This window comes from Nestor notabilis, unplaced genomic scaffold, assembly GCF_000696875.1.
Source record: "Nestor notabilis isolate BGI_N333 unplaced genomic scaffold, ASM69687v1 scaffold17288, whole genome shotgun sequence".
Lineage (NCBI taxonomy): Eukaryota > Metazoa > Chordata > Aves > Psittaciformes > Psittacidae > Nestor > Nestor notabilis.
This window is the reverse complement of record NW_009941944.1, coordinates 6,553-19,740: the sequence shown is the minus strand read 5'-3', so window position 1 is coordinate 19,740 and position 13,188 is coordinate 6,553. Positions and strand designations below refer to the sequence as shown.

The 13,188-nt window shown below is 37.4% G+C and overlaps 1 protein-coding gene across 1 annotated transcript in view; it reads right to left on the bottom strand.

The window, feature by feature from the left end:
• Nucleotides 1-259: 259 nt before the first annotated feature.
• GOLGA5 (golgin A5) overlaps nt 260-13,188 on the bottom strand; it is an 18,696-nt gene continuing 5,767 nt past the window's right edge. Inside the window, exons 5-12 of the mRNA XM_010021149.1 lie at nt 12,325-12,528; nt 10,988-11,158; nt 10,210-10,338; nt 8,132-8,230; nt 5,917-6,142; nt 4,552-4,657; nt 3,218-3,281; nt 260-586 (exon numbers count right to left, since the gene is read on the bottom strand). Coding sequence (XP_010019451.1) covers nt 509-586; nt 3,218-3,281; nt 4,552-4,657; nt 5,917-6,142; nt 8,132-8,230; nt 10,210-10,338; nt 10,988-11,158; nt 12,325-12,528 — 1,077 coding nt within the window. The 3' untranslated portion in view covers nt 260-508. The remainder of the gene's footprint in view (nt 587-3,217; nt 3,282-4,551; nt 4,658-5,916; nt 6,143-8,131; nt 8,231-10,209; nt 10,339-10,987; nt 11,159-12,324; nt 12,529-13,188) is intronic.

Below are 13,188 nucleotides of genomic sequence, written 5' to 3'. Positions count from 1 at the left end.
AATCCATTGTCCTTTTTTCAGTTTAACATGTTAAGGAAAAGCCTCCTATTTACAAAGTTAAAAAATAGAACTGCAAAAGCAGACTGCAAGAAACCAGAAATAATAAAGTTTATTTAAACTGCTAAGTACAGTTCATTACCTGACCACATCCCACATCCAGTATGATCTAAAATAATTTGTACCATGTATATCTGCAATGTCAGAAATGTTTGCATTTCTCCATAGATGCAAGCCTTATCTTTAATCACCAGATCTACAAAAAACATAAAGGCTAACCACAGTTTAACTTATTAGCTTTATTTCTCCAGGAAAGTGATGTTCCTTTAGGTAAATTGAAAAAGCTATGTATTATTATACATGTATCTGAACAGTAGTGATAAATCAGGCATGATGGTTTTCATTCTTCCTAAACACCATGAGGAAAAGTTTGCTGATATTTCAGGACTGATTATTCCAGAGACGCTCCCAGTCTGAATCACGTTAGCAGAGCATATGGCCCTGTCTCAGTCTATCTGCCACTGGGACTGTCATGCATTTCTGGGGTGTAGGTAAGCAGAACAATCATGACCCAGAGATGAAGCAATGCCTGGGAAAAGAAAAAGAGAACTTAACCAGCACTGTGAATCATCATTCACAACAGCATTAAGTATGAGAGCTAGTAAAACTTAGTTTTGTAGAAACATTTTGATTGTGTTTTTCCTATTATTCAGATACTCCTAAAAAAAGGAATTCTTATTTGTACAATGAAATGCCAAGTCAGATTCTGAAGAAGCCATCTGCAGAAAACTAAAAACTTTACACAAACAGCAAAAATAAAGCAGCCTGGTTTCCTACACCTTTATGTCCTCTAGCTTCTCTTTTCCTCCATGGCCCAGTAACTGCAGCTCTTCTCTCTGATATCCAGCCCCCAGCCACCACATTATGTGATCTGCCTCAAGTGACTGGTAAGGCACTACTCCTCTGCCAACTGGTTGCTACCAGCCTGTGTGAAACAGCTGAGTTCTGCTTCCCTTCTGCTTACCACAGGCATCAATTTGAAGCATTTTTATGAATTCTGTAGGAATGTTAATTTTCATTCAAATTTGGCTGAAACTATCCAAGTAGAATAGAATTTGCTGGAGTTACAACAGAGGTAACTGACAGAATACATAAACCACATTTCCTTAAAAAAAAAAAAAAAAAAAAAAAAAAAAAAAAAAATACATAAAAAAAAAAAAAAAAAAAAAAAAAAAAAAAAAAAAAAAAAAATTAAACAAGTTACAACAGTCATGGCCAAGGTTCGAGCTGAACAAGGGTAGCTGCCACAGACTGTTCAATATACAGCTCCTACGAACGATCACTGTATTCCAGTTCAGATTGCAGCTTAAGCAGTAAGTTTTCAGTGCTTTGGTACAAAGCATTTTATTCATATATTGATAAGTCTAAGGGATGAATAGGAAGAGAGAAGTTAGGAATCAAACAGCCCTGTTCCTTTCAGTACTTAATAGCTGGAAGAAGCAATTGCAAGGGGAAACTGTAGTTTTCTTTATTCATGCATGTCTGCCTGCTTTGTATCCTGAAATTGTGACAGCTTTCCTCAGAAGCTCTGTTCAGATGAATCCTTATGCCTTCTTCAAGCAACGTGGATTTCTTTTCAAAGCCTCAAAGCCTCAACTTAGCGGAGTATTTTCAAGCAGGGTACACTGCACACCTACCTGGCCACAGGTCACCTCAACTGACAGACATCTGCCCTCCAGTGGAAAAGGGAAGAATTTCACTTTTATCACTTGCCGGCCTGACAATCCACCTGGTATGGATGAGTAAGTTTCTACTATTTAAGTTTAGCAAGAAAAACCTTTCTTGCTACTTTTTCAGCTAGAGACCTATTCTTATTAAGCACTGAACAAAAATCAAAGTGCCAAATATTAAAAAAGCTGTAACAGATGTCATTTTCCTAAATGCAGTTGTTTTTAGGGAAAAGGTCACAACCGCTCACCACCCGCCGACCGATACCCAGCCCGACCCGAGCAGCGATCTGGGCCTTCCGGGTAACTCTCCCCAGTTTATATACTGGGCATGACGTGCTGTGGTATGGAATACCCCTTTGGCCAGTTTGGGTCAGGTGTCCTGCCTCTGCTTCCTCCTGGCTTCCCCTCCTCTCTGGCAAAGCATGAGACTGAGAAAGTCCTTGGTCAGAGTAAACATTACTTAGCAACAACTAAAAACATCGGTGTTATCAGCGTTGTTCCCAGACTGAAAGTCAAAAACACAGCACTGCACCAGCTACTAAGAAGGAGAAAAAATGACTGCTGTAGCTGAACCCAGGACAGCAGTGCACAGGTGTGGTGGGTTAACTTTGGCAACAGGTCACCATAATTCTCAATTTTAGTACTAAAAATCTGCTTCTATAGTCTTTTAAATGGTAGTTACATACACAGTCTTTAAGACTGCTATGCTAAGAATTCCTGGGAAAAACTGAAAACTGCCAAGCAACTGTTGTGGTTCAAGCCCAGCCGGCAACTTGGAACCACGCAGCCGCTCGCTCACTCCCCTCCTCTTCCTTCCACCCCCCACTCCCGGGGGGATGGGGAGGAGAATCGGAGGAATGTAACTCCCACGAGTTGAGATAACAGCTCTCCAGTAACTAAGGTATAATACAAACCACTACTGCTACCAATAATAATGATAAGGGAAATAACAAGGGGAGAGGACACAACTGCTCACCACCCGCCGACCGATACCCAGCCCGACCCGAGCAGCGATCTGGGCCTTCCGGGTAACTCCCCCCAGTTTCTATACTGGGCATGATGTGCTGTGGTGTGGAATAGCCCTTTGGCCAATTTGGGTCAGGTGTCCTATCTCTGCTTCCTCCCGGCTTCCCCTCCTCCCTGGCAGAGCATGAGACTGAGAAAGTCCTTGGTCAGAGTAAACATTACTGAGCAACAACTGAAAACATCGGTGTTATCAGAGTTGTTCCCAGGCTGAAAGTCAAAAACACAGCACTGCACCAGCTACTAAGAAGGAGAAAAAATGACTGCTGTAGCTGAACCCAGGACAGCAACGTAACTCCAAAATGCTGTTATATAAGCCCTATTTAGTCTATTTTACAAAAAAATACATTGAGTTCTTAATTATATAGCCTTCTGAACATGAAACACTTTGCAATTTAAGACACATTACATGAATTGGCTGTGGAAATCTTGCATTAAGCTGCTTTCTTTAAAGAAAGCTTACTCACCATGTAAATGATTACGAAGACTCTTGCTATGGGATACCGCCTTAGAAAGATTCCCAGCCGAATGCTACACAAGTACAACAAAACACAAAATGTACAAGTTAACACTGAGCAATAAATTCCTGTTTGCCTCATTCCAATCATGACAAACTCATAAAGATCAGCTGCTGTTATACACATGGCTTTGTTTCTGACTTGAACTTTACCTTATGTATTCAAGACCTTAAATGGAGTAAGAAAGTTCAGAATTCAGACCAGAAAACGTATTCTCCTATTTTTTTCTGTTACATGCGAAGCTCAGAGTTCTTGAAAAAGAGCTAAGACTCAAGAGTTGTACAGGTATTTTAAAACTCAAATATGCTATATTTTTGTCAAATTTTGTTACTTGAACAGCTGTCATTTCAAAAAAGTTTAAGCAAGTAAAACCTTGAACTCCTTTGAAAAACCTGATAGATCACTAGCATTCTCAGATGAGAAGGACAAACTTGGTTTCCAGGCTTACTGCTGCAGTGCTATCAAGTATACTGCATTAGATATGTGCACTGTTGCCCATTAACATCACTTAAAAAAATCATGTACTGAAGAGAGTATAATACTGCCAAATAAAGTTTAGTATTAAAATGTCACATCATGGAAATCCTAATATTCTTCAAAATGAAATTAAAGTACCATGGAAGCACAAAGGACTTTCTATCAAGGTATCTTGCTGTCAAAGGATTATGAAGTATTACCTAATCTGCTTTTCTACTGGTATTTGATTCAAGTTTTGGAGCAGACCTTTGTTGTGAATACTGACAATTAACCTAACTGCTCAGAAACAGGATTAAGCCAAGACTTTAGCTGGATCCAGAATGATTTTAGTTTACTAATTCCTCAGATTATCTTTCAAGCTAAACAGCTCCACAGGGTCAGAATCCAGAAACTTGTCTTCACCAGGATGCCTAAATGGGAGTAAAAGAATATCTATGATACTCCCCCACTAATACAGTCTTAACAGTATTTATCACAGACACAGTCAAAGCCTCAAAGTGAGAAAGGTAGAAGATGGCAATGAAAAAGTTTAGGCATTTTTGTACACAGGTTAGTGATTCTCTTGTATCAAAACCTACAAGAGTGTTGCCTAAATAATTGACTATAATTTGCAAAAGCCCAAGGATATTAATATTACAGGAAAGCATAAGTGAACTGGGTCAATATTAAATAATTTAGACAGTACTTTAGCTTCATTATTTTTCACTTTTACCTTCGTAAAAGCAATTCAAAACAGAAGTTGGGCCACCTGAAAACTGCAAAAGGATTCAGCAATTACAAAATGCATTCCCTTTGGACACTCTTACCTAAACTGATCTATAGTACTGGCAGCTTTGCGAACTCTCCCATACATTCCTGCCATGTTAGCATCCACATCACTGAACAGGACAGGAACACTACGCATACGAGCACCTATTTGAAGGGAATAAAAAAACCCCAAAATCTCATTAGTCTAAAATCAGCTGAGTTGTTTAAGTAAAACAAATTGTTAGTGTATAACATAGATATATAAAAGTAATAAGTAGTGATTGACCTGATTTATTAGTGCCATTTTGCTGGGGGCAGAGAAGTGTGTTTTGAGGGCAGAATTCTTGATAAACTTACAACCAAGTCAAATGTTTCTTTAATTTAGTATATTTTTACAATTTATTATAGCTCACTAGATGGACATCTTGATATTCAATTCTAGCATGTAGTAATAATTCCATTATCAGCTATATAAAATTATGAGTTTGGTACTGTCACAGTTTCTCCTTTTGCTTTTATTTCTCATGCAGTAGAAGTTGGATAGCATTTCTGATCCTAACTTGTATATTCCAAAAATTTCTATTTATTTACATTTCTACTATGTATCAACTTTGTTAATAAAAAGATTCTCAGATAACGTGACCTGTGTGCAACTAAACTTAAGCTTACCAAACTTACTTAAAAACAAACCAAAAGGAAATGTATTTCCAATCTAGTTATCCTCCCATTTTTAAAAGCCTTTCATAAGCAGGGAAACAGAAGGCTGGATTGTCATGTCACACCTCCTAGTAATTGTCCATTGCTTTAAAAGTTACTTAGCATATACGCGAAATTACAAACTTTGATTTTGGAAAGTAACATCTTAAAACCATAAATCAACTGCTAAAGTTCTCCTAAAGATAGAGGGTGATTGCCACACAATATAGACAAACCAGCCTCAACAGAACCACTGTATTTTAAGATGCTTTTCAATAAAAACAGCCATCAGAGAGGAAACTGATTTCAACCAGAATTCTAATTAACTGTCAAAAGCAAGTATCCCATTCTTGCTCACTTCTCAAACCCTTGTTACAAGAGAAGCCTTATATCCTACTTCTGGCATTCAGTTTAAACACCAAAATACAGATTTATTTGCACCTGTGTTAGGATTTGTAAATGTTTGTTCCAACCGTGTCATAGTATTAAGAACTAAATATAAAACCAACTGCATTAAATTTAAAGTCATCAACACACAAAAAGCTGCTTCTGCTTAACTATTTTTTGCTAACTGCTGTTGACAAGGTCTCTGGCATAAGTCACATTTTCAGCTGCTTTTTTTTTTTTCTCTCCTTATAAACTTAGACTTTCAGGGAAAGGCATTAGGAAATATAAAAGCCTGAACTGCAGAAAGGACAGAGTTTTAAGTATTCAATTTCCTTATTTACCTTCAGCACCATCAATGCCTGACATATTAATAGAAGGTCCATTAGTACTAGTGCCTTGGATAGCTTTCAGCTGTTGCTCAAGTCGTTCCAGTTGATAGACAAGTGAGTTTTTCTCTGTGCTCAGGCTCTCTAACATGGTCTGCTTCTGAATCAGTGTTTCTGTCAGCTGATGAAGCCGATTTTCTAATTCTGTCTGACTACTACTACTTAGAGCCTTGTTTGTCAGCTAAAAAAAGAAAACAAAGAAAAAAAATCAGAGCATGTTCAATTCTGACCAACTGACATATTACAAAACTCTAAAAATCTAAGCCCTTTGAGAATCAAGTTATCCCACTGCAGAATTTTTACGGGATAGTACCATCAAAATTATCACCAATGAGCACAATAAACTTAATTTTGACAGTTACTAGAACAATATTTTACAAGACACAAGAAACTTCTTAAAAATGTATTCCTATATTTTCCACCTCTGATCATATGAACATTTCTGTATAATCGTAAGTTTGATCACAAAAAAACAGTGCTATGCCTCAGAGTGGAATTTAAATGGTAGGAATGACAATTGCAAGATAAACCAGTCTGGCTATCATACCTGCAACTTGACAAAACAAGTGAGTACATGAAATGTTTTCAAGTGAGGAAGGAAACACTCTGTACACATGGGGAGAATCTGACGCCATTCTACAGGAAGCCTTGGATGAAAATGGTGAAAATGCAATTCGAGGAACGCTGAGGATAAAAACATGACTGTACTAGCAAATAGAAACTACAAGGACAGCAAATGGAGAAATGGATCACGTCACTCGTGTAGAAAATACTTAAATCAAATGGGAATCTCCAGATTAGCTGTATGTGCAATAGCTCATCTATTCACTACAGTCTCGGACTTCAGCCACTTGTAGCATTATACACCACAAAGACATAGCTTCACAACAAAAAACCAGAATCATCAGGAAACAGAGGCAGTGAGATACCAAAATCACAACTTAGATGCATGCACCAGTGCAGGTGCAGACAGTTCTGAAGCCAGCAGTACCAGAAGAATCATCTGCCAATGGGCTCAAGAAATTTGTATCACCATTTCCAAATCCTCTGACACTGTAATTACACAGCTGATCGTACACAACTATTACTTTCTCTACATATAGACTACTTTCTTATGCTACAATAATTTACACAAAACAAGACCTATGCCTTCATGCTGCGCAAGACGACTGTGGGGGCTGACAAATATGAGAAGGTTCCAAGCAGGGTTAGACTGGTACAAGGAAAATAGGTCCATAAACATATTGGTGCAATTTAGTAGGGCCTTAAATACCAACGTCCCTAATTCAGCTGCTGATACTGAGAGAGTACAGGAGAGTGAAGAAAGCAGTCAGGCTCACATGCCAGTCCCATTGTCACTGTGCAAGACAGAACAGTGGGCCAGATGGATCACTGAGTCTGCAGGATGTTTCTTATGTTCTTATGTTCAGTTAAAAGGATCTTAGCAGAAGTCATAGAATCATAGAATAGTTAGGGTTGGAAAGGACCTTAAGATCATCTAGTTCCAACCCCCCTGCCATGGGCAGGGACACCACACACTAAACTATGTCACCCAAGGCTCTGTCCAGACTGGCCTTGAACACCTCCAGGGCTGGAGCATTTCCTTCAGCAACCCATTCCAGTGCCTCACCACCCTCACTGTGAAGAACTTCTTCCTTATATCTAACCTAAAGTTCCCCTGTTTAAGTTTAAAGCCATTACCCCTTGTCCTACCACTAGAGTCCCTAATGAAGAGTCCCTCCCCAGCATCCTTGTAGGCCCCCTTCAGATACTGGAAGGCTGCTATAAGGTCTCCACGCAGCCTTCTCTTTTCCAGGCTGAACAGCCCCAACTTTCTCAGCCTGTGACCTAATCAAATGCCAATGACTTTTAGTTTTCAAAAAGAAGAACACTGATCCAGCACCACCCCATCAGGTCTAGTTGAGACAGGACGGTATTTTTCCCCCTCACCAAAGACAAAGGCACATGTGATTACACATCAGGCTATTTGCTACTTCACATTTCTCTTCTTGTACTCTCTCCACTCAAAACCTTACTCTCTATTGAAAACAAGTACCCTAACTCATTTGTAAAGCCTTTATGTTTCTTTCGTACACCTAAAACACATAATAGTTCTCATCTGTTTTCATAACTGAAGGTGATAAAATTACTTTCTATACACACATAGTACCTGATTTCTGAGCTTCTGAATTTCTTCCTCTCTGTCTTTTATTCTGCTTTGCAAAGTGTTCTTTGTTCGATACAATTCTTCTTCGGTATAATGGAGTTCCTATAAAATTTATCACAATTACAAATAAAATACATACATGTGTTTTGAGATACATTCTCTTATCTAGAGTTTCAAAGTAGAACAGAAGAAGGCAATATGCTGCCTTCAAATATAAACTGAAATTTAATCTTAGGTAAGTGTCTGGATAGGATGGGGAAAAAAAAAAAGAAGAAAAAACAACAACAATAACAAAAAGATGAGTATGAAAACACAGCCTACAAGACTTATTATTAAACTTTTTTGTGGAGACTGACCTAATATAAATATTAATCCACACTAGTCTACTAAAAGTCACACAATTTCATCAGGACCATGATTTATCTTCCTTATACTGTTTATTATATTGCTATCTTGAAACTGTGTCAACAACAAAACTTAAACAATTAGGAAATGCTTTGGGAGGGGGAGAAAACTGTTCCTAAAATAAGCCCATCAATCCAAGATATCATTTTTTAGAAGTGTTTTTGGAAGTGGCATATGTATCTATAATTCTGTATGACACAGATACTCCCATAAATGTTTACCTTTAAAATATTTAAAGGTATTTATCCTTAAAGTTTAGAGTAAATCAACACAGCCAACATGAAAGGGGCAGGAATATTAGTAAGGGACAAATAACTGAACAGTAAATCTAACTCTAAGTTTTCTTACTCCCGTATTTTAGTGGCTATTTCGACTCAAAGACCTGCCATGCTTATCTTTTAAATTAAGACAGTCTTCAAATCACTTCAGCTGTCAGTTGCTACAGAAAACAGATAAACCCATTCTCCCTGCAAACCATTAGGTGCACAAAAACATAACGCCTCTGCCTATTTTCCATCTCCAGTCTCAAACCTTATAGCAACAGCTAAAGAAATTCCCAGATAGAACAAACCATATCAGGTATCAGTGCACACAATTACTTTAAAAGCACACGTAAATGTGTGTCAGCGAAAGGAAAACTTCTGTTTCTGTAATAATTGATAACTTTGTGGGTTTTTTTTAAATTCACCTCACTTTTTCTGTATTAGTATTGAATTAAAATCTATCCATCAGAAGGGCAGGAGTAACAAAATACAATCTACCATCTGCTTTGATATAATAATCATCAGCTATCCATCAAGAGCAGACCTCGACTCCTGCCTTTTAATTAGTGCAAGCTGCTATCATCTCATTAAAATGTAATTTCTGGAAGGACAGATAATCCTGTAAGATAAATTGTTCCTAGCAGATACAGCGTACTCTTTTGCTCTTCTCATTATTAATTCTTTTTACATGAGTTTTTTCTCACAGAGAAATGTTTTAATAGGCTGAAAAGCATTTGTCTGATTCCTACTGAGTAAGTTCGTTCACATGAAATACCGGTCTTCTCCCCCACCTCCCTTTTTTAACACAAAACTGCTTAAACTAAGAGAGAGTTTGCTTAAAAAGATAACACCATCTGGCAAAATTCACCAATACAATTGTATCAGCAATTTGTCTTTTAGAGCAGTTTTGAAGAAACAACATTTAGATACATAACTGAGTAATAAGTGGATTAAAAAAAATAAAATAAAACCCATGAATTGGTACTACAACAACATTGTTTTACAAGCTACATCTTATGTAGTAATTGAGCACAGGAAGTTCCACAGAAACCATTTTTAGTATTTGAGCTTCTTGATATAAATAAGTTACCAATGTTTCTATATTCCTGTTGTTTGATTGTTCCCCTATTGAACAAAATTTAAGATAATGATCAATTTTGTGCACTCCCTAGTGTTTATTCTTTAACACATCAGTGAGATCTCCGTTTTTCAGGAGTGTCCAGAATACCCTGTCCATTGCTTAGTACAGGTTGTGCTTGTTTGGCCAGTAAGCTTTTGGGGATTTCTTTGGAATACTAGACAAAAAAAAATAGCTCAAATACTATATAATCCACTCTCTTATTAAGCCAAACGCTTTACTGATGACACCACAAGGCCTAGAATAACATCAATCAGCTTTCAAGAATTCCTTACCTGCTTTTGCCGTTCAAGTTCAGCGTCTGCTTCTTGCTTGGCCATTTTATGTGCTGCTATTTGCTCTTGTAGGTCTTGAAGCTGTTCTCTCACTGACTCAGCTTCACTTACCTGCTGAGTCTCCATATCCTGAAATGAACAGGAATGTTACCACTTCACTAATTTTCAAACAATACTGCAATCTGCCACAGGGAACAGCAAAAAAAGTATCTACAATATTTTTTAAAAGGAAAATGAACATGAGAGTGTACTGAATAAATTATGTTTGGTCGGTTTATGTACAGTATCTTTACTAACAGAGTAACAAAATAAATGCATTTTGTGAACATGAAAAGCCTCCACTTTTCCTGTTCTGCTGTCTAGAAAGTAAAACAGTGTAAAGTAGGCTTGCGTGCAACTGCTGGGTTGAGCCAATTATGCCAGCAGATGACTCAGATTACAGTTGCTTCAAGGATTAGTAGCCCTTGCAAAAAAGGATATAGGTGATCTCTACAGAAATCACCATGCTTGTTTAGCAAGCAATGCTTCCCTCCAAAGGAGCAAACAGTAGTGAGGGAAGTAGTATCTCTAGTATTCCTCCCACCATGAGCTGAAGTGGCGAGAAAGAACATGGAAAGAAATTGGCTATCAATAAGCATTTGTCCCACCTTAAGCAAAAGTTGGCTTCTTTCAATACTACGTCAAATAAACAGTAGAAGCAACAGCCCTAAAGTATATGAAAAAAATTGCTCTTTGTGCATGGTTGACTACAAATACATGTGCACATAACCATAGCTACCTGAAGCTCTGTTCTCATCTGTTGTATTTGTCCCATTAGTTTTTGTATTTCTTCTCTCTGAGTGTCTCGCTCATGTCTCAGTTCTTCTAGTTCCATTGTGCTTGCAGTATTGCTGTCCAGGCCTTCAATACCAGAGCCTTCTTTTAAGCTGTTTATCAACTTTTCTTTAGACTGAAATAATAAATCAATGTATTATTTATAGCAGTATTTAACAAGTGCTCAACTAGAACATGTCAAAATTACTTTGCTCTGAAATTCAAATGTAGAAATACAGTAAAAGAGCTTTTCTTAACCTGTTCTTTTAGCCAAGATAATAATGATCCTACACAGTTGAAAATGAAAATACTTCCCTACTGATAATTTTTCTAACTTCCTGTATGCCATAAGACTGGATTTACTGAAAGCCTATGCTATGTGAGGATGAGTACAAATTTTCTCCTTAGAAGTGCCTGGAATGGGCAACAATTTGAGCTTTCCACCTACCATAAGAGAGAAGACAGACACTAACAGACACGAAAGACAAAACTGAGCCCCTTTCTGCCCATCCATTCTCCTGCCAACAAAGCCAAATAAGAACAAAATACAGTAATAACTCTTCTGGGAAAGAGGATGAACCATTTTATTCAGAGTCAACCTAATGTTAGCTTGACATTGATTTCTGATCTCATGCTCTTCATATTTACCAAGATGATTTAAAAACCTGTCCTTGGATATCAGACTAAATTAATCATTCTAAAGAGAGAGCTTTATTTTCAACATTTTGCTAACATTTCTAAACAAGACTCAAAGTGACCGGGTTAGGGCTTGGTATCTTTGACAACTTAAGTCAGAACTCAGCACAAAATACCTGATTTTGCCATTGTTTTTAAAATGTTTAGCACATGCAACCTTTCAGAATATAAAAAAATATTTTCTTTGGTTTACATGTAAGTATCCATTATATGCTATGCTTCAGCCTCAGTCAAAACAGAGCAATAATCTTGACTCAAGAATACCGGGTGCGGAACAGATTGTAGGTTACATCTATCTGTCTGCCTAAGACTGGACTCTTGGATGCCAAACACAGTGACAGACATACCACGGCAAGAGCAATGGTTCACCTGGATTTTTCTTTTAAGCCCAGGACCTGAACTTCCACTTCAGTTGCTTACCTCCATCTGTAAACTGGAACTTACAAAATGCAGACTGGTAGCTGTTCTGTATAGGCATCATTACAGATACACCCCAAAATGTATCAAAGGTCACAATAAAAAAACCAAAACACAGATTATTTGCAGCATAACACCTTAAAAAGGTTGTGTACAAATCAAGCTGGTTTTCTTTACAGACTTGCTTACTTGGAGTATGCGAGTAGCTTTCTGTTTATAGTCTGTCATTTCCTGTTTTGCAGACTCTAGGTGGTTTTTAGTTACTTTGACTTGCTGCTGAAGCTCATCAGCTCGCCTCTTTTCATCTAAATACTTCCTTTCTGCTACTGTGATCCCTTCTGCCAAGTTCTGCCGTTCTGCTTCCATTTTACTTAGACGAGCCGCAAACTCATTCTATTAGCAATAAAGAAACAATACTTTGTGTTTAAACACAGTCTCAACTTTAACCTAGAAAGCAAAAAAGAAGGATTAAAAGCAACTACAGATGATAACATCTCGTATCTACCACCTCCAACTTAAAGATGCATTAGTGCTGTATGGAAGGAAATCCTGCTTAAGCAAGTTCTAAATAATATCAGTAAAAATATGCATTTCTTTCCCTCACCAGATATAGTGAGGGAATAACAGTCATCTTTGGTAAACAAAAAACAAGCTTTCCCCTCAAAAAGTATTACCAAATCTGCCATATTTTGATTTACTTTAATAAAAACCCAAGATGACACTGATAAAGATTTTCAATGTCGCTATTATACCTAACAAAGGCTAAGCTAAGTGTGGAAAGCAGTCTCTAGCAATGATGTACTCACATCTTTGCTGCAGAAGTTACTGTCCAACTTAATATGCTCAAGATTACATATTAAAATTGTTTTACAGCTTGCTGTGTAACAACATAGCGTGGAAAATTAAGCTGATTACTGACTTAGTTTTAAAACATGTTTTAACATTAAAGTTAGCATCAAAAAAAAAAACAAACCAGTAAAAATTATCAGCATTAACCCTCAAAAACTTCTAATCACACAGCTTTCAAAAAAACCCATGTAAGAAGTAAACTAG